This window comes from Rhinatrema bivittatum, chromosome 2 (assembly GCF_901001135.1).
Source record: "Rhinatrema bivittatum chromosome 2, aRhiBiv1.1, whole genome shotgun sequence".
NCBI lineage: Eukaryota > Metazoa > Chordata > Amphibia > Gymnophiona > Rhinatrematidae > Rhinatrema > Rhinatrema bivittatum.
This window is the reverse complement of record NC_042616.1, coordinates 264,507,760-264,528,098: the sequence shown is the minus strand read 5'-3', so window position 1 is coordinate 264,528,098 and position 20,339 is coordinate 264,507,760. Positions and strand designations below refer to the sequence as shown.

The 20,339-nt window shown below is 47.7% G+C and overlaps 1 protein-coding gene across 6 annotated transcripts in view; it reads left to right on the top strand.

Moving 5' to 3' along the window:
- LIMD1 (LIM domains containing 1) overlaps positions 1-20,339 on the top strand; it is a 136,256-nt gene that overhangs the window by 73,487 nt on the left and 42,430 nt on the right. For all 6 annotated transcript variants that reach the window (XM_029589474.1, XM_029589469.1, XM_029589473.1 and 3 more), the window contains one exon: positions 17,012-17,113. In XM_029589474.1, coding sequence (XP_029445334.1) covers positions 17,012-17,113 — 102 coding nt within the window. The remainder of the gene's footprint in view (positions 1-17,011; positions 17,114-20,339) is intronic.

The following is a 20,339-nucleotide window of genomic DNA, read 5'->3' as shown; positions in this document are numbered from 1 at the left end:
GCTGTTCACATCGGTACACGGTGACTCATGGCGCATGAGGGGAGTGTGCCGGCTGGACAGTAGAACTTGGCCTGAGATGGAGTATTTTAGTTTTGTTTTATAAATCCCATGTTCAAGGCATGGTTGCCACTTTGAAGCTGCTTACACTGTGAACCTCTCGGCGACATGTGGTGAATTTACTGAGTTTCTATACTAGGAAGGTTGCTCCTCTGTCATGGCCTGTTTTTCTGGTGGGTCAACATTGCAGGTCATCCGTTTTACTCCTGGGGGAATTCTATACCGAAAATGTAAAACTTCTCTGTACAATATTTTAAAATTCTGCCTTCTTTTTTTGTCAAAATATTACAATTATAGTAACTGTCATTGTGTAATTTAAACTATAAAGCATATAGTTCTTAATGAAAGACGCAAAATTTTGTAATTTTTTTGGCACATTTATTTTTTTAAATTGTATATACTGCCTTCCTGGTCCACATTGGATCGCCCAAAGTAGTAATGTGAACAGTAAAAACATGTAACATCCCTACTACTCTCTCACACCACCCTTGCAGCAGCCTCTCCCCCACCTCCCATCACTTTCCCTCCCCACCAATTTATTTTCCCCTTCTCCCTCCCAGAAGCTGTAGGTGCTTAGATACTTTCATTTCAAAACTGTGCATTTTGTTTTGACTTGATGACTAACTCCTGGAAGCTAGTCAACAACTTCAAGTTAATCCGGTAAAAATTATCACCTTATTTTTTGTTTTTCACCTGTGTTTCTAAAAATTGTGCAGACAGGCTGGCTTGCGGTCTTCTCTGTGCCTTTTTTTTTTTTTTGTCCTCTGTTACCCAGAGCTTAAATTTGACTCCCAGGTCTGTGGCTTCCATCCACCTCTCCTGCCAGGTCTAGTCGCCCTCTCTCATGCCTTCTCTCAGAAGCAGGCCCTCCCTCAGGGGCCTCTTGCTCTTCATCTCCCTCTGTCACCCCCTGCCTCTTCCCCCGGGCTGGGCTGTTGCTTCTGCTGCCCAGGTGGCTGGAACAGTGCTTGTGTCCAGCAATACCGAGGGGAAAAACACTAAGGTCCTAGCACACTCGCAACTCACAAGCACCGAGCCATGTGGTGTCTGTTCTTGCAGTGCCGGTTAAAGTCCTATACCTGAGGGATTTATTTTTTTTCTATTTATTCATTGTACAAACTTATCAAGTATTAACTTGAAAGGAAATACATGTATTTTGTAACATTTTCAAGATAAGAAAAGATTACAATTTCAGATAGAAACTTGTATAGGTAAATGTCCCTAATCTCCCTAAGAAACAAATACTCAAGATTACAAAGTTACAAATCTTGCAGCAAGCCCACAATAATGATGCAAGATTTACCCAACCCAAAGAATTGATACATTACTAAGGTAAATTGGCTACTTATGAAAGGAATATAGTTACAGCTGATGGAGTTTCTAAGCTAGCAGTTGGAGAAGAACAAAACTGAGTTTTCTTTTTATTAGAAAGAAATGATATTAACTGAGTGGGCTGATAAAATAAATATGAAACCCCCTGATATTTAATCAAGCACTTACATGGAAATTCTAAAAGAAATAATAAACCCAAGTCAATCACTTTAGGCTTTAACATAAGAAACTATGGTCGTCTTTTCTGCTTTTACCTAGACAAATCAGGAAAAATGTGTATTTTATAATTCAAAAACAACTCTGTTCAATGTGATAAATACCGTTTGAAAACCCATTCCCTATCAGCTTCAAGTAGGAAAGTAACCGCCAGAGTTGATGACACCGCTAGACTCGCGTCAGGCTGCTCCAAAACTGCAGAAATGTCCATTTTAGGCGAATCTCTCCAAGTTAATCCCTGAAAATTATTGGCATCAACTTGCCCTTTCTTCAAAGGGGGAATATAGTATGCCTTTGAAGTTATTGGGAGTATAGCTTCTGTGATTTTTTAATACCTCAATCATACACCTTCTCCAAATGGGGGATTTCTACAGCAAAACATAAATAAATAAATAAAAATCTATGCGTTTTGGTCAAAATAATACAGTACACTCTCACCGTCCTTGTGTAGTAATTAATTTAAATTATAATGCAGACTTAAGTTATTATTTAAAGACACTGAATTTTTTTTATTTTATGGCACAGAATTCTCCCCGAATTATTGTAATAGTCACCTCCACCCCAATCTGTAATTCCCCCGGCTCATACCTACCAGGTTTTGGTCTCTGCTCCCACCAGCCTTTCCTCGCCACTTCCCCCCCCCCCCCCCCCCATCCGCAGTGCCTCTCTCATTCTTCCAACCTTTTGCTTCCTCCCTCCATCATTTCCTGCTACTGCATCGTTTTGTTTAATAGCTGCTGACGATTCCATCCCGGCCATGTCAGCCTGCGGGGCAACTGCTGCTGCTGCCTGTACCCTGGCCCCTGTGGGCCAGTGTTTAAACTGGCTGCTGCCACTTATTTTGTAGTCCCAGAGGGCTGATATTGCTGTGACTGCTTCCCTTTGGGCTCACACAGGTGAATGATGCAGTTGCAGGCCGATGGGGGCGGATGCAGCCATCTTTGCCCCCCAGCTAGCCGAGCAGAGCAGTAAGTCACAAATGAATTTCTGCACCAGTTCTGCATCGTGCAGTGGCACCCAATACCTCTAGGAGTAAGGTCCCTGTGAAATGCGAAAGAGCACAGGTGGCACAGCACAACCCAAATGTTCTGAGCGCATGGCGGTGAGAAGCGGATGCAGAACTGGCGCGTCGGGGAGAGAGCGTGCCACTTTGGAGTGGATGGAGGCTCTAATGGGCAGAATTGTGAGTGTGCGATTGCGAGTGTATGATGGAGATGGGGGTGGGGGTTGAGAGAGAGAGAGGGGATGATGAGCCGAGACGTTTCCAGGGTGGGGGGGGAGGGGGGGGACTGCATTGTCAGCTACATGAATGTTGTTTTGCATGGAAGAAGGAGGAAATATCCACAGGTACCTTTATCGCCGTGGCAAGTTTTTAAAGCAAAAGTACGTGTGCAGTTTTGCCTTGAAAATGAGTGTGGAGTCTATGCATGAAGTCTGAAGTTTGCATATCACCATTTTTTTTTTTTTTTAAGGTGAAAGGAAGCTAAAAGTAAGGGTCTTAACTTTAGTTTCCTGGCGTGTAGCCAGATGGACTCAGTACAAATGGGATAGTATCCGCGTGCTAGCAGTTGGAGACGGATCTGACGTCAGCACGGGGGCGTATATATCCCCACAGGAAGCGTAGCTATTCAGTAATTTCCGTCTCCAATCGTCAGGGCGGAACCAGAAGCCGACAGGTGTCTCTGGAGATCGCCCCTCTGATGACTTGGGCGGAGGTGAATCTTCAGGACATCTCCGCCGTCCACATCGCCGGGAAGGACAATACCACAGCAGACTTCCTCAGCAGGGAACGCCTAAATCCGGGAGAGTGGCAGCTCTCACCCACGGCCTTCCAGATGATTGTGGATCATTGGGGGTTTCCGGCCATGGATCTCCTGGCAGACGGGTCCAATGCTCAAGTACCCAGATTCTTCAGCCGCAAGCGCGACCCGTGCTCACACGGAATCGATGCCCTGGTTCAGCCGTGGCCTCCAGGGACTCTACTGTACGCCTTTCCTCCGTGGCCTCTGATAGGCGCTGTCATCCGCAAGATTCAGAGGCACCAGGGCCTAGTCCTTCTAGTGGCGCCAGACTGGCCAAGACGACCCTGGTATGCAGACATGAGACGACTACTGGCAGGGGAGCCCCTTCCCCTGCCTCCTCTTCGGGACCTTCTACATCAAGGTCCCATTCTTCACGAGGATCCGGCTCAATTCTCTCTTACGGTATGGCCCTTGAGAGGGCTAGATTGAAGAAGAGGGGTTACTCGGAGCCCGTGATTGATACCCTCCTCCGAGCTCGCAAGTTTTCCACATCCCTCACATACATCAGGATCTGGAGAGTATTTGAAGCCTGGTGCGACTCGCATGGCACCAATCCACATGCAACCACGATCTCTGTTGTGTTGGATTTCCTGCAGGATGGCCTTCAGAAGGGTCTCTCCCTCAGCTCCATCAAAGTTCAGGTGGCTGCGCTGTCTTGTTATGGTCCCAGGAGGGCTGGCAAGACCATCGCTAAGCACCAGGATGTTTCTCGCTTCCTGCAGGGGGTCAAGCATATTTGTCCGCCACTGAAGTGGCCTGTGCCTTTGTGGAACCTCAACCTTGTTTTGGATTTCCTTGCGGGATCCACCTTTCGACCCCTTCGGGGCCTGTCTCTTCGTTCCCTCACTTTGAAGATGGTATTCTTGCTGGCTGTATGTTCAGCCCGCCGCATCTCAGAGCTGCAAGCATTGTCCTGCCGGGATCCATTTCTCAGGATCACTCCAGAGGCTATCCATCTTCGTACGGTTCCCTCCTTTCTACCTAAGGTGGTTTCACGGTTTCATCTTAATCAGACCATAACCTTGCCTACCACGGCGGGGCTGAGGAAATCTGAAGAAGGGCGTTTATTGCGCCATCTCGACATTGGCAGATTGCTGCCCAGATATTTGGAACTTACACAAGACCTACGAAAGACGGACCATCTGTTCGTCCTGCACAGCGGGAAGAAACAAGGTGAAGCGGCCTCTCGGCCCACCATCGCCCGCTGGATCAAGGAAGTTATCCGGGCAGCTTACGTAGAGGCTGGAAAAACCCCGCCTCTACATGTCAAGGCTCATTCTACCCAAGCTCAAGCGGCATCCTGGGCGGAATCCAGGATGCTATCGCCTGCGGAAATCTGTAAAGCGGCGACGTGGTCCTCCCTCCATACCTTCTCCAGATTCTACCGCCTGGATGTCCAGGCCAGGGAGGACTCAGCATTTGCCAGGGCGGTACTACACGGTCCTCAGGCAGCATCCCGCCCAGGTGGGGAGTAAAGCTTTTGTACATCCCATTTGTACTGAGTCCATCTGGCTACACGCCAGGAATGTGGGATTACTACCTGATAATCCCCTTTTCCTTAGTGTAGACAGATGGACTCAGCATCCCGCCCAGCTGCCTGCGTACATGGGTATCACCGATTCCAGGTAAGCCATGTCATCTGTTTCCATGAGAGCGTACACTCTACCAGGTGTCCACGCCTTTCGGTTGGGAATGCTGGCGGTCTCCAGCTACTATCAATCGGTCAGGGGAATCCTGTTTCACTTTTTAACTGTGCGTCAGTACACTATAACAGCTTTTGCAAGGAAGATTACTGAATAGCTACGCTTCCTGTGGGGATATATACACCCCCGTGCTGACGTCAGATCCGTCTCCAACTGCTAGCACGCGGATACTATCCCATTTGTACTGAGTCCATCTGTCTACACTAAGGAAAAGGGGATTATCAGGTAGTAATCCCAACATTTTCCCTATAGTTTGTTTTGGCTGCAGCACTTCATGCAAATTGTTGTGGCATTTCATGTATTTCCTGCTTTGCCCCTTCCTGCAGGGAACTCTAGTACCCCTGGTGCTGATAGGTCCAGGTTATCTAGCGCGGGAGGCAGCCGAGCACCCTGCAGCAGAGCTCTGCTCGCTGCTTCATCATGTCCTTCAGCAGCGTTTTTGGAGCCTAGCACGAGGGAAGGATGTGAACTGTTAAAAGTGCCTGGGAGCGATGCCGTGTCTTGCCTAATGTAGCTCGGCTGGAAACGCAGAGACTTAAGGCTGTGCTTTCCTGCCTCTGCTGTTAACATCTCAGCTGCACAGGAAGGAAGTGGAACTATGGAGAGGGTTATAAGGGCGGGGTCAGGGCTGGGTTTCACCTTGCAAAGGGGCGGGCCCAGGGCCAGGTATTCTCTCTCTTGCTCTCGCTCTCTCTCTCATCAAAGCCATGTGGCCGCCCTTATCTCGAGGTGAGCAGCTCTGCGTCCTCCAAGTGCCGAGGGGCCATAACTGATCCATGCAGCTACTGAGTCTGTTCTTTTTCCTCAGGGAAGCCAGATTTGATATACATGGCCGGCTCTGCTGTTTTCTTGGGTCCCAGAAAAAGGTGGCAGAATGCCCTTTGGGTTGTTCTGCCAGAAAATTAAGCCCTCGGTAATAGACACCAAAAGGGGTTCAATTAGCACAAGTTTAAAAGTCGGGATCAGTTGCGCCATTCATCAAGTCCAGGGTTGAAGCCTTAACAATTGCCATTACTGCTTATAAGATTCAAATCTTTTTTTTTTTTTTTTTTTTTTTTTTTGTGTCTGCTTCAGTATCACCTCTTCCCCTTCAGTTCCCTGCCATGCAGAAGAAGTGAGGGGAGGAGGAACAAGAGAAGAGGGGTTGGATTAGGGAGCAGAGTGGCTGTTCTCTTCTCTGTGTGCTCCAGGCTTACTCCCTCCTCTCCTTTTCCATGCAGGCTGCCTGGAAGGGGGGAGGGTCTGGAGCAGAATATCCCTGCTGCTCTGCCTCTCAGGCCTGAAAAGAAGAGCCAGAACTGTGTCACCCCGTTCCCCCCCCCCCCCCCCACACACACACACACAAATTCAGCCCTGGGAAGCCCTCCCTGTCTGCCCGCATCTAACAGGATGATATCATTGGCACGTTATTCCTCTTCTGAATTTATTTTTTTTTATTAAAGTCTGCATGCCTCTCGATCTCTGCTTAAAAAAAAATCCAAACCAAAACCCAAGATTTCGTTTTGATAAACTTGGCTTTGTAGTAGTGGCAGATAGACCCTGGTACCAAGCCATCCCATAAACCTCTGCTGCCCAGCCACAAACCCCCTCTCTCTCCACTTTCTCCCCAGCCTGCGCTCTCCATTCTTGACAACTCTTGGTGACCCCCTCGCTGGCTCTGGTGCTCACTGCTTTCAGGGTAACCGGTTTGCGCCATCTTCAGAAGGAGCTGAGGATCTGGGGCTTTGGAGGCTCATGCAGAGGGTTTCTCGCTTTGATCCCCAGCTCAAGCCTTCCAAACTCCAAGTTGGGGTTGGGGGGGGAGGGACTGCTGAGAGCGGGCGGTGTCCTGCTCATCGTTAAGGGTGGTACTTGGTAGTCAAGATACAGGCTCATTTTAACATGAGCGTGCGTGCACCCATACACGTGTGTACCGGCGCGCGAGTGGAGAACCGCTGCAATTTAGAATCATGCCGCGCGTATGTTTTAAAATACACCTCCCATGCATAAGCATGCGCCTAGTCTTAAGAGATTGCTCGAGAAGAGACATACTTTGCGCATCTTTCCTAGCACATTGCAGGCTTTTACGCGCCTATGTAGGCTTATTTTAAAACTTGTTCGTGTGAGGGACAACCCACTTTTTCCAGTTAGCCCACTAGTTTGCCCAGTTAGTAGCGAGGTCTTTCATCTTGCATGCCCCCCAGTTGACCCAGACCCTTCGCCCTGTCCTGTAAGCCCTAAAACTCAAGATCTACAGACTTGATCCTCAGCTGGAGCAGCAGTGAAGTTACGTGGATAACAAGCCGATGAGCACCACGGTCTCTGGTTTTAAAATACAGAGTTATGCGTTGCCCCCTCCCCCCCCCCCCTCTGGAATGCCCATGGTCTGCCCAGGCCTCGCTCCTTTTCCGCTCGCTTATTTTTGACGTGTGCATGGGTATATACGGGCGTACTTCACGGCTTTTTAAAATCCGTGCTGCTTGCTTGTGGCCCACATACGCGTGCGTATGTGGGCATTTTTTGTGCGAACAACGCTTTTTAATATCGAGCTCATAGTAGGGAAACAGACGTCGTTTTGTTCCCCTGCTTGAACAGCGTACGTTTCACTGAGTTCCTCGGCCTAGGAGACCAACCAGATTCCTCCAGCTTGATAATGGCTTTCTGAAGTAGTTCGGAAATAGAAAAGGAATGATCGGGGGTTTTGAACTGCCGGACTAAATGAGCAAAAGGCAGCATCTGATCAGTAGCCCAAACCTGCCCGCTATATTTCAAACCCCTGGACTCCCATTTATCCATATTAGTAAAAAAAAAATGCATGGAGACTGCCGGATTATGCCAGATAAGGGATATAAGCGCCAAGCGATCCTCCTATTGCATCCAATTTCCTACGCACCCGTTGCCATAAGAATAATGTGAGAGCAATTGCCGGACTACTCCTAAAGACCTTTCTGGTGTTCGGGCGCGAAGGAGACAACGCGATCAAATGTGCCAGGTTCCTTTCCGGAGAAAAGGCGCTCTCTAGTGCCAAGCAGCCCACAGATTTAGGCTCCTTCTACCAATCCCTTGAAGGGCTAACCCTAGCCGCCTAGTAATGGAGCCGAGGAACATGCAGCGGCATGTCACCTTTTAAGTTTAGGAAGCCAGAGGACATGTAACTGTATCCCAGCCAGTTTGTTAGCCCGAATAAAACTAGAGATCATTCCAGTTCATTCTCTTAAAACCCTGCCGGACACCTGGAACAAATATATCTGACGTGGGAGTACATTCATTTTGAGAATATTATTAACTCTACCTGACCAAGGAGCAGAAAGATCAGTCCAGAGCTTGAAATCAGATTTAATCTTGGTTTATTACAGATCAGTTATTAGAACATAAGTCCTGGAACGTTCTGGTAATTGTAACCCCTAAATATTTTAGCTTTGACGGTCGAAGACGAATGCTCAGCCAGGAATTACCAGGTTAGGTCCGATCGGGAAGACTTCTGACTTGTTTAAATTTAAGTTTATACCCATAAACTGCACCAAACCCTTCCAGCAGGGTTAAAATATGAGGGGCAGACCCTCCGGTACTTACAACGTACAACAAAACATCATCGGCATGTAAAGATATATTTTATGGGATCAACCCCCAGTATCATAACCTGTGATCAACTCCGACAGTCCTTTGTTTGAGGATCAGGGCTTGCTGGCCTCTTTTTTATATCCAGGGATCAAAGTGGTTTTCAGCAGACCCACTATAAAAAAAAAAAAAAAAAAAAAAAAGAGAGAGAGAGAAAGTCCCAGCATTCCTGGAGTGACCTGCAACAGCAGCACCAGGGAGCCCAAACTAGAGCAGCTCCGTGAGCAGGACTGATCATAGGGCTCCATGTCAGAAGGGGACAGACAGCCACGCCTGTCATTGCTCGGTTGCATGTGTGACACTTTATGGTCTCGCTGCAGTGACCATAAAGTGTCGCTGCAGCTTAGCTGGAAGATCATCCTGGTCAGCCTTTCTTAGCAGCTCCTGCAGAAGGCACCAGGTGGTTTTGCCTTTCAGCAGAATTATTGTTGCCTTAGCATTCTTGAGGATCAGCACCAGAGTTGCTATGCCACGGCTCTTCCTGGCCAACAGCCCCTCTCTTAAACTTAAGACACTTCAGAGCATTTGCCATTTAGGCTCTGTAGGTATTTACCTGTCCCCCAGAGGGCTTACAGTCTTAAGAGGTTTCTAAAGGTTTATCTTCTACCGTGTGTCTGTGGGGGAAAAATGCTTAATAAATAGGGCTCTAGGTTTGTACCTGGCCGATGGAGGGTGAAGTGACTTGCCCAAGGACCCAAGGAATGGCGGTGGGATTTGAACCCTGGTCTCCCTTGTTCATAGCCCAATGCCCTTAGGCCATTCCGTCCCACACGTTTGCCATTTAGTTGGGAGGATGGGGGAACTCTTCATCTCTCTAGTCATAATGTCCCCCCGTGCATAGTTAGTTGCTCTGTTGAAAAACTACCCCCACCACCCCATCAGGTTCTTTGTATGATCCTTTAATTTTGTACCGAGTAATCATGTCCTCACTCAACCTTTATTTCTCCCCCTGAAAGCGGTCTCTTACGTTTTAAATGTAAGCAATCTGACATCTGTCTTACATTTAACAATGGGAAATATTCTTCATATATTTCTGGGAAGTCCTTGCATGAGGGGGAGACAAAGGAGCTTTTAAAAGGGTCTCCAGAAATGGTGAAACCGCCAGGCTACCCCCGGTCCGCTCCCCTTTCTCCACCAGTGCTTGGCCTCTCAGATGATGTGCCAGCAGAGCGGGTTCAGCGAGCTCGGGGCCACAGGTGTGTGCAGCGGGACCCACATTTTACAGGGGGAGATTTTAGGCCTGTCCCGGCTTCTTAGCATCCTCCCTCCTGATGCATTATGGTTCTTGTGGTGCTGATCACAGATGGAAGAAACAGATTGACACATGCCAGAATGCACGGGGATGAGAGTTTAAAAAAACAACCCCCCCCCCTCCTCCCCCCAAGATTGGCCAAAAAGTCTCTCTCCGGAATCTGGGTCACATAGATTCAGCTGGGGTGCAACGTATTTGAAATTGCGAAGAGTGTGGTTTTTTTTCTCCTTACGTAGTTCTTGTTCAGAGATCGGGAGCCAGGCCTATTGTTAAATAAAGTTGTCTGCACTTTGAATGTGAATGACTTCTTCACAGAACAGAGACCTCGTTCACCATGACCTGCACTTTCTAAGAAAGGTCATGTACCCTTTGCAGCATCCCCCGGTGCATCCTGTTCCCACAAGACGCAGTTTCTCTCTGATCTCATTTGGAAAAACTCAAATGATCTGGAAAAGGGAAGAACAAGTGAGGTGATCAAATCTACAGCTGAGACACAATTATTCAACATTGTTAAAACAGCAACAGATTACAAAGAACTGCAGAGCAGAAGGACCTGGTTGAGACTGGCAGCCGCATGGCAGATATGTGAAAAAGTGCAAAGTGATGCATAGAGGGAAGAATAATCCAGGCTACAGGTACACAATGCACATCTGGGTTAATATTTTTGGAATGTATCCTGCAAATCCCTGGTGGATCTGACATGTTGGCGAACATGCACCGTCAGATTGCAGCAGACAAACTGGATCTGACTGGCAAGACTGTTGCAATTGACATCATGCTCGGTTATCAAAGGGGTGGGCAAGAGTCATTTGCAACAAATTTCCCCAAAAATTAGGAAACAAGAGTGTGGCTGGCTCCCCAGGCCTTGGATGGGCCAGAAAAGCGAGAGAAGAAAAGAGGGGGCAAACATTTTCCCCTCCTTTGCTTCAAGAGCTTCATTGGTACCTGTTACATATGGCAGAGTTTAATTTGTGGGAGGACGGCCTGGAACGCAGGCCCGCCACGTCTTTAAATATTAAATTGGGCGCCCAGAAGAGGTGGATCGGCGTGCGTTAAGGGAGCAGGCGCGCAATCATGAGCGCCCGTTTAATGCATTGCATTGGCCTGACAAAGAGGTTGAATGAATTAATACAGGTTTGAAACTTGTGAGCTGTGGTCCTTATCAAGACTAGAGTTAAAGCCCTGATGACTGGCACTTTTGCTGATAAGTTTCAAAGTTGTGCTAATTCAACCCTTTTGATGTCTGCATTTTGCTCTGAGGCATCTGCTTCAGTATCTGCCCCATCTCCTCCTGTTCCCTGTAGAAGAGGGAGGGGAAAGGGGAACAAGAAGAGGCAAGGAGCTGGATTAGGGACCAGTGTAGCCGTTCCCTGCTCCAGGCTCACCCCCTCCTCTCCTCTTCCCTGCAGGCTGCCTGAAGGGGAGGGGCTGGAGCAGATCACCCCTGCCGCTCCGAAAAGAAGCCTCCCTTTTCCTTACCTGACTGCCGGCACCATTTTTTTTTGGGGGGGGGGGGGGGCGGACGTTTCAAATTTTTTAGTTCCTCTGACTAAATATCGCCACGATATTAAGTTGGAGGAAGTACAGAAGAGTATTTTCTGCTTTTCTGTCCACTTTTTAGGGCTCCTCCAAAATTAATGCCTACTTGGGGCAGAGGTTATTTTTGGTGAATAAAAAAAGTGCATGTCTGGCGCACATTTTTTTTTTTTGCATCGGGGGGGGGGGAGATAGATAATAGCCTCATCAACGTGCATTTACATGTGATGAGTTATTACCTACGTGCACGATTGGACATGGGTTATGGACACTCGTCCAAAGCACGCATCCAATCACGCGTCGAGCTGTGCGCTGCGGCCAGTGCACGGTATTGCGTCGGCCCGCTCGTGTCTGTTACCCAGGGCTTAATTTCTGGCGGAACAACAACAAAATGGCATCCTGCCACCTTTTTTCCCAGGAGCCAGAGAAGAACCAGCAAGTGTAAATCGGTTCCAGCTCCCTGCAGAAACTGGGCAGGGGTGGCAGGGTCATTTCTGGCCCCAGCTCCCCCCACCCAGGCCCCATAGAAAGCGGAGCAGTGGAGTGCCTCATGGATCTGTACTTGGACCGGTGCTTTTCAATATATATATAAATGATCTGGAAAGGAATACTAGTGAGGTTATCAAATTTGCAGATGATACAAAATTATTCAGAGTAGTTAAATCACAGGCAGACTGTGATACATTACAGGAGGACCTTGCAAGACTGGAAGATTGGGCTTTCAAATGGCAGATGAAATTTAATGTGGACAAGTGCAAGGTGTTGCATATAGGGAAAAATAACCCTTGCTGTAGTTACACGATGTTAGGTTCCATATTAAGAGCTACCACCCAGGAAAAAGATCTAGGCGTCATAGTGGATAATACTTTAAAATCGTCGGCTCAGTGTGCTGCAGCAGTCAAAAAAGCAAACAGAATATTAGGAATTATTAGGAAGGGAACGGTTAATAGAACGGAAAATGTCATAATGCCTCTATATCGCTCCATGGTGAGACCGCACCTTGAATAGTGAGTACAATTCTGGTCGCCGCATCTCAAAAAAGATATAGTTGCGATGGAGAAGGTACAGAGAAGGGCAACCAAAATGATAAAGAGAATGGAACAGCTTCCCTATGAGGAAAGGCTGAAGAGGTTAGGGCTGTTCAGCTTGGAGAAGAGACGGCTGAGGGGGGATATGATAGAGGTCTTTAAGATCATGAGAGGTCTTGAACGAGTAGATGTGACTCGGTTATTTTCACTTTCGAATAATAGAAGGACTAGGGGGCATTCCATGAAGTTAGCAAGTAGCACATTTAAGACTAATCGGAGAAAATTCTTTTTCACTCAACGCACAATAAAGCTCTGGAATTTGTTGCCAGAGGATGTGGTTAGTGCAGTTAGTGTAGCTGGGTTCAAAAAAGGTTTGGATAAGTTCTTGGAGGAGTAGTCCATTAATGGCTATTAATCACGTTTACTTAGGGAATAGCCACTGCTATTAATTGCATCAGTAGCATGGGATCTGCTTAGTTTTTGGGTACTTGCCAGGTTCTTGTGGCCTGGTTTTGGCCTCTGTTGGAAACAGGATGCTGGGCTTGATGGACCCTTGGTCTGACCCAAGGGTCCATCACGGTCTTATGTTCACCCCGAGATGAGAGCGGCTGCATGTGCAGTTTCTTGGCTCAATTGAAAGGCCATGAAAGAGGTGAATACTTATCCATTCCAGTGCTTCTGCTGCTACCGGGTTTGCATATGTGTATGTGGGGAGGGGAGGAGGGAATTCACATCCACCTGCCTCCCCCCACACCTGCACACAGGTGAAAACTGGCCTTGGTCCTGGCCCTGCACCGTCCCATTCCACTTCCTTTTTGTCTACAAATGAAGCCGGACCTATCGGAGACAACTTTAAGACTGGATGTCTCCCATTTAAGCATTCCAGTGGGACCTCCCTCTTCATCTTGCCAACTTACCTGCTCCCTACCAACCAAGGAGAGATCTCTGTTTAAGTAGCTCCTGTTGAGAGGAGCAATCAGATTGGAAGGAACTGGAGCGAGCGATGAGCTTCTCCTGTCTTGCACCTGGTCTGGGGACTTCTCCGCCTCTTGCCTTGCGCATTCAGAAGGATTTTGCTAAGTTTGGGAATGATCTTAAGACATGGTTATTTTCATTGGTCCTTAATAATTGAAGGTGTGACTCTTAACCAGTGATGCATTTTATCTTAGCTGTTACTAAATGTCGATTGTGCAGGTGTGCATTGATTTTATTGTATTTCCTCTTCTTTTTTTTTTTTTTTAAATTATTAATCCTATGTTTGTAACTATTTTTGTTTTATTATTTTTACTGTGAAATTGGATATTATATTTATGCTTTATTTTATTTAACAAATTTACATTGCTTTGATTTACTGTACTAGAAAGGCAATCGAGACTAAGCTAAACTAAACCGTTGCATCAGGGGTAGGCAACGCCGGTCCTCGAGTGCCACAAACAGGCCAGGCTTACAGGATCTCTACAATGAATATGCATGAGAGAGCTTTGCATTCTCTGGAAAGAGCATGTGTGTATCTCTCTCATGCATATTCATTGGGGAGATCCTGAAAACCAGACCAGTTGGCAGCATTTGACTTGAGTTGCCCCCACCCCTGCTCTGCATCATGCAGCAAAATTTCTCTTGCGTATTCAGACAATATGGTGGGAGTTTTGTCTCTTCCCTCTGCTGTGGATGGCTGAGTTAGCTTTATGGATCCCCTGGGAAGCTTTCATGCTCCTTCCTGAAACACTGCAAGCTTTCCCCCTTGGGGCCTGCTACTCTTCTGCAACACCGTTTCCAAAGGAGCTATGCAAGGAATGCCAAACATTTCTGAATTCTGGAAGTCCAGTCTTATAGCAGGCTGCATCTGTCAGGGAGTTTTCTCTAATTAAGGCAAGGAGCTATGGCACAAACCCGCGCTCCCGGCTGCACTCGCTGCTTTCCCCCTCGATGCGCTTAGCGAGCCCACTGTGCAAAGTTCAGGCCGCTTGCTTCTCTGCCCGCCCTCCCTCCCTTCAAACTTTGCTTCTGCAATTAGTGAAAATTAATTGGACTTGGTGCATGTACTTAAAGCCTTTATATAGGGAACTGCTGCGGGTTCCCTGGAATCTGCTCTTCTACATCCTCTGACGTTTAATTGCAGAGTAGTCTGCTTGCTAGTTGCTGCAGACATCTGCTCGCTTGCTCCTTGGTTCTTTTACTTCCTCATTTGGGTATTATTCCTAGCTCTCCTTTCGTTCTTTCTCTTTTGGTTTCCTGTTGTTTTTCATTTTTTATGTTTGCCTGCTTTTTGCTTAGTTTATCTCCATTTGTTTTTCTTGTTTTGCTGGGGTTTTTTCTTTTAAGTTTTGATTTTGCAATGTTTTTCCATCTTTCCCTTTATTTTCTTTATAGGTTTTGCTTCTTTTCTGAATTTTAGGCACCCAGGTGCCCTGGCTGCCGGTGGGATTTTTCCAGCTTCGGCCAGGCCCATGCTTTTATGGAATTTTCTTGCTGTTTTTGCCTTCTCTTTTGTGAATATTCCAAGCGTCCATCTTCTCTGTGAAGTGAGATTTTCTAAAATTGCTCCTGAACCTGCTCCCTTGGAGCCTCCTAGCCTGACCTCTTCTTCTAGGATTTTGTAGGGATCAGCACAGCAGTGCCCCGAGACCTTCAGAGCGAGGGGGTCAGACTCCAAAACCACCTCCACGATGAATTACAAGTCCGAACCCTGAAAGGGACGCTCCTTTAAATTGTCTACGCAATTGAATAAAGGCTTTCTGACAAATTTTAATTCACCTGCGTGCGTAAAATATGAGGGTTACGCACGTGGCTGGGCCTTGCGTGCACTGTGTGCATTTTAGAAGGAGCCCGGCCGCGTGTGTAACCCTTGTTACGTGCACAAGAGTCGGGCTGAAGAAAAGGGGTGGTCTGGGGGGAGGGGCGGGGCATGAGGCGCCAGTACAGCGGCCATTTCCTGTTATATTAGGGAATCGCGCGCCAGCAGCTCAGGAGCTGGCGTAAATTCTGAAACAAAGAAAAAAAAAAAAAGGTAGGCAGTTTTCAGGGTGTCGGGGATGATGGGAAGAGAGGAGGAGTATGGGCAGGGGGGTAGGGAAGTTTCCTCCCAGTCTGCTCCTTAATTGGAGCAGACTGGGAGGGAACTGAGGAAGGCCGTGATGCATCGCCGTGCGAATTTTGTATTATTCCACCCACCCCGGCATGCGCATGTTATAAAATTGCGCGTCCATTTAAAAATCTACTCCTATGTTTTTTTTTCTCTTTAATTCACTCTCTTCTTTTTACAGAATATATTGCTTATGGCCTTTTTTTTTTTTTTTTTTTAGAATAAAAACTATTTAAAAACATTTCTTAGCTCCCTGTAACAGACCACACTGAGCTAAGCGGTGTACAATACATAATTAATTTCCTAACAATACATACAAAACATTAAAAATGTTATTGATAACTGTTACAACTATAAAAACGTATTCGGCGGGAACATATCACACCAGTCTTGCATGCATCACTTGGTTCCCGGTTGCCTGGTGCGTCAAGTTTAAAGTGCTGCTACTAGCTTTTAAGGCATTAAATAAGGTAAAATAACTAGTGTATGTTCTGCCTTAAAGATCTGTGTTGCAGCCCATCACCTTTGTTCACAAGGGTGAAACCTTTAATTTTGGTCACGTCGCTCTTTTTTTTTTTTTTTTTTTTTTTTAAATCCCCATCTCCTCTGAACGTTCTTTTCAACAATTTAGATTTTGAATGTCTTAGGCGATTTAAAATTCCTGGCGTCCTGATGTTTTTTGAATTCATCATTTGAACAAATCCTTGCATGTTTTTGGTGTGTGTGTGTGTGTGTGTGTGTGTGCGCGCTTCTGTGGTTCCTCCTACTTAGTATCGCGACGGTAATAAGTCTGCCCTTGTCGCGCGGCAAGACTTTACGCCAGCTCCAGAGCAGGCGTTAAATTTGATGGGTTAAAAAGTGTGCCTTGGGCGCACGGCGAATTTTTTTTTTTTTTGCATCGGGGTAATAGCTAATAGCCTCATCCTACATGGCATTGTACATCTGATGAGCACGGTTAGCTATGCCCTTGTTTGGATGCGTGTTTTGCATCGGGGGTTAGTTTAGGGCATCCAGAGCGCGTGGCCAGCCGCTCGTTGACCTGTGAGCGAGGCTGGGCACTCTTTAGTGCATCATCGGCCCCCTTTGTATGCTCTTGAAAACCAGAGCTGCCGGTGGGCCTTAAGTGCTGATGTTGAGTAGGCCCCCCCGCATGAGAGCTGTGTAGGCTCCCCGGTGCAATCTCAGGGGAGCTCAGCAGCACAGACCAGGCTTGCGACTTCAGTCCGTACATCATCCCGGCTCCCCTGATGCCTGTGCTGGGCGAATCCATTTCTCCCGCTGGCTGGAGCCCCTGACCAGCGGGGACTGTTCCTTTGTTGTGATTTGTTTGCTTGCTGGTTTCCGCCTTTGGTGGTTGTCAATTTTGACCTCTTTGTGTTTTTTCTTTTTCTCTCTCTCTGTTTCAGGGACTTGTGTGAAGTGCAGCAAAGGCGTGTATGGCGCTAACCAGGCATGCCAGGCCATGGGGAACCTCTACCACGACGGCTGCTTCACTTGCGGTGCATGCAGTAAGTACCACCGGCGGCAAAATAACACGGAACCATGGGGGACATCTCGAAACGTGGAGGGGAAAGTGAGAAGGGTCGCGAAAGAGCTCCCCGTCTATAAAGAGAGAGAGAGAGATTATGGATAGCACAGGAAGAGAAAAGAAAGAAATGGAGGGAGGCCACACAGCGAGTGGGGCAGAGGTGGGATTAGAATCTAGCGGCTTGAGAAGGATCTTGATTTTTTTACAGTTTGGCCGCAGTCACGGGCACCCCTGCGGATTTAGAAGGAATATCGTGTGTGTGCCCAGTTATTTGCATTCCCTGAAACAGACAAGGGGGGCACCTTTGGGAAATGCGGTGTCGGAGAAAAACTGGCTGCAGACCTGGAATAGGATTCTTCCAGTGGGGGACAGCTTCTGATGCAAGGCCCAAGGGGATCTCAAACAGTCAGCAAAGCAATAGTTCTCACAAAGATTTGTCATTCCAAAGCGTTTACTGCAAAATGACAGAAAACCAAAAGAAATCTAATTTAGGCTTTTGGGTTTATCCAAAAGTTACAGTTCACAGTCCATATACAAAATTGTTTTTCAGAGCGTTGGAATCATTCTCAGGGGTTCCTTCTGGGCCTCTCTTGCCTCCAGGATCCTCCTAGAATACTTCCGGGCACTGCTGCTCTGATTATAACTTCCTTGGGTACCTGTAAGGGCTGCAGGCCCGCCGTGAAAGCTCCCCTCGCTTCTCTTCAAGGTGAACACTCTCCGGAGGTTGCACCTGCAGAGTCCTCACCGGCTTCTCGTGCATAAAAAAAATAGAATACAGCTCCCGGCCGTGGATTTCTAGCACCTCACTAAAGATCCTTCCACAAAGGTCACGCTTTCCTTCCACAACTACATACTGGGGAAACAGGCTCGCTGTATCTCTGTGAAAAGGCAAGCTGCCTTCCCACTGGGAAAAACAAAGTTGAGAAGTTGGAGCAACCTCGCCCCAGAGCAGGCCCTCGCTGCCTCTCTCCACGCCTCCAGGATGCTAGGAGTAGTTCTTTATAAGCTTATGTCTCCAATCCACCCTATAGGGGCTGGCCCCCTCGACATCGCTTAAAATATGGACTACACCCCTTGACCCTCCCCTTGTGTGTGCGCACGTCCCATGCCGCCCCACAGGCACGCGTGCACGCAGTCCTATACGCTATGTGCATGCAGGGATGGGCAGGTGGGGCCGGCTCATGGAGAACCGGGCATTGCAGGTAGAAGGCCTACCAGCCAGGATGCCACAGGGCACCGAAACCAGCATCCCAGCAGTAAAAGAAGGCCGAGGGACGGAGGAGGGAAGGTTTTATCAGCACCCCCTTTTGTGTTTTCAGTGCGAGGAGGCCTAGAACTCAGACACACACACACAGTGCCCGCTTCTGAGATGACACTGTCCAGTCAGAGGTTGGCAAGGATGGTAGAACGACACCCTATAGCCTGTGTAACTTAAGGAGAGTGGAAGGCAGATGGAACTGCGGGGGGGTGGGGGGGGGAGTTTGTTTTCATTAATTAAGGAGAAAAAAATACAGACACGCTCTGAAGCTGTCTGTCATCATCCCTGTAGCATTTTACCGAGTGTTTGCTTTTACCATCAGTAAAACATAAGGGCTGTTAGTTCTTTGGGGGGGGGCACGGGGGTTTGTAAAATAGGGTCCTAAGGAGGTTGTGTGGAACCCCATTGCCACTGAGTGACTTGAGGAAAGGGAAGGGGGGGGGGCTCCCATGATGTCTCTGTCTTGCAGGATAGTGTGGATATTCCTGTGGACAGATTGTGCCTGTGTCAAGCTCTGAAGGGGGCAAGTGAAATTGTAACCGTACTGGTCCAAAAAAGCCCCTCCCTCCCCAAGAATGGGATGGGAAGCACTTAGTTCCGCTGATTTCTTTTTTTATTTTTTGGCTCGCTCTTTGCATTAATTCTTGATAACAAATGTGTATTATTTACTCAGCAAGCACAGCCAGTCCATTCCGTGCTCATTTGTACACAAACACACGTGGGGAGAAAGCAGTGGGTTTATGTGAAATGAGGCAGGAGGTTCTGAGAGCTGATGATTGGCTGGCCACCGCGCTTCAGTCTTCTTTAAGATAAACCCAGTTTCCTCAGTTGCAGGTCTGGCCACCAATGTTCTCTCTCTCTCTCTCTCCTGTTCAAGCGATGGGTGCGCTCTCTGGCGCACCTGCCTTCCTGGTTTTTGTTCTTGTGCAGCCCTGTGCACGTCCAGAAGCACGGGAAGCTGTGTCTGTGCCACCGTGAAGCAAGCGCTGACTGCACAGCCAGTCTTGGGGCTTTCGTGTGAACGTACAGTGTATATCGGTGCAAACAAAAAAGATGGGCAGGACAGGCGAGAGAGCTGTTGGGTGGGAGATTTGGATTGGAGTATTCCGTCTGCTAAACCGGACAGAAGCAAGCAAGGGAGATTGTGAATGCCCTTCCAAGGATCTCTCCTCCGCCATAGGGCAATGGAAGCCCCGAGGGCAGGAGCGATACTGGAGCTGGCACTTTACAAATGGAGGAAGTGCCTCGACCACCCCGGTAGGTGCCCACCAGAGCACTAATGCTCATCAGGTGGCGTGATGGCCAAGGAGGAGGAGGAGGAATCGCACGAAGCTCAAAGTCTTGAATTTCCCAAATACTGACTTGGTAAAATGGGTGCTGGTGCTGCGGGCAGGGGGTTGGTGAAGTGGAAGAACAGTGGGCCGGACTTAAAGAAGCCATAAAAATGGTTAAAAAAAAAAAAAAATCTGTGTGTCAAAATGAAATAAAAATAAGTGGAAAAGGAAACTGATCTGGTTCTCCCAAGAGGAGGCGAAAATAATTAAGGCAAAAAGATTGGCACTGAAAAAGTACAAAGGCCCTCGGAAAGAACAGCAGTGGGAAGGCGGGGCCTGGTGCTGGCTCCACTGAGGCACTTTTTCTCTCTGCACATGTAGAAAAGAATGCGCTGCCCAGTCAGCAGATTGAATTTCCTTTGCTTTGTTTTGTTTGTCCCTGCGTCTCTAAGTTCGTTAATAATTCTAACCACGTGTTTTCAGCCAGCAAGTCCAGGAGAAGCAGTTGGTTCTTGCCTAGGGTCCAGGACTCTGTCCTTCCCTGCATTACTGCACCCAGTAATGAGTGCGTTCCTTCTCTGCTGCTGCTGCTTGCTTATATACTCCTGTGGTGTTAACTTTGCTGTCTTATTTAATTTTCTGTTGAAGATAAATCACACTTATCATTTGGTTTA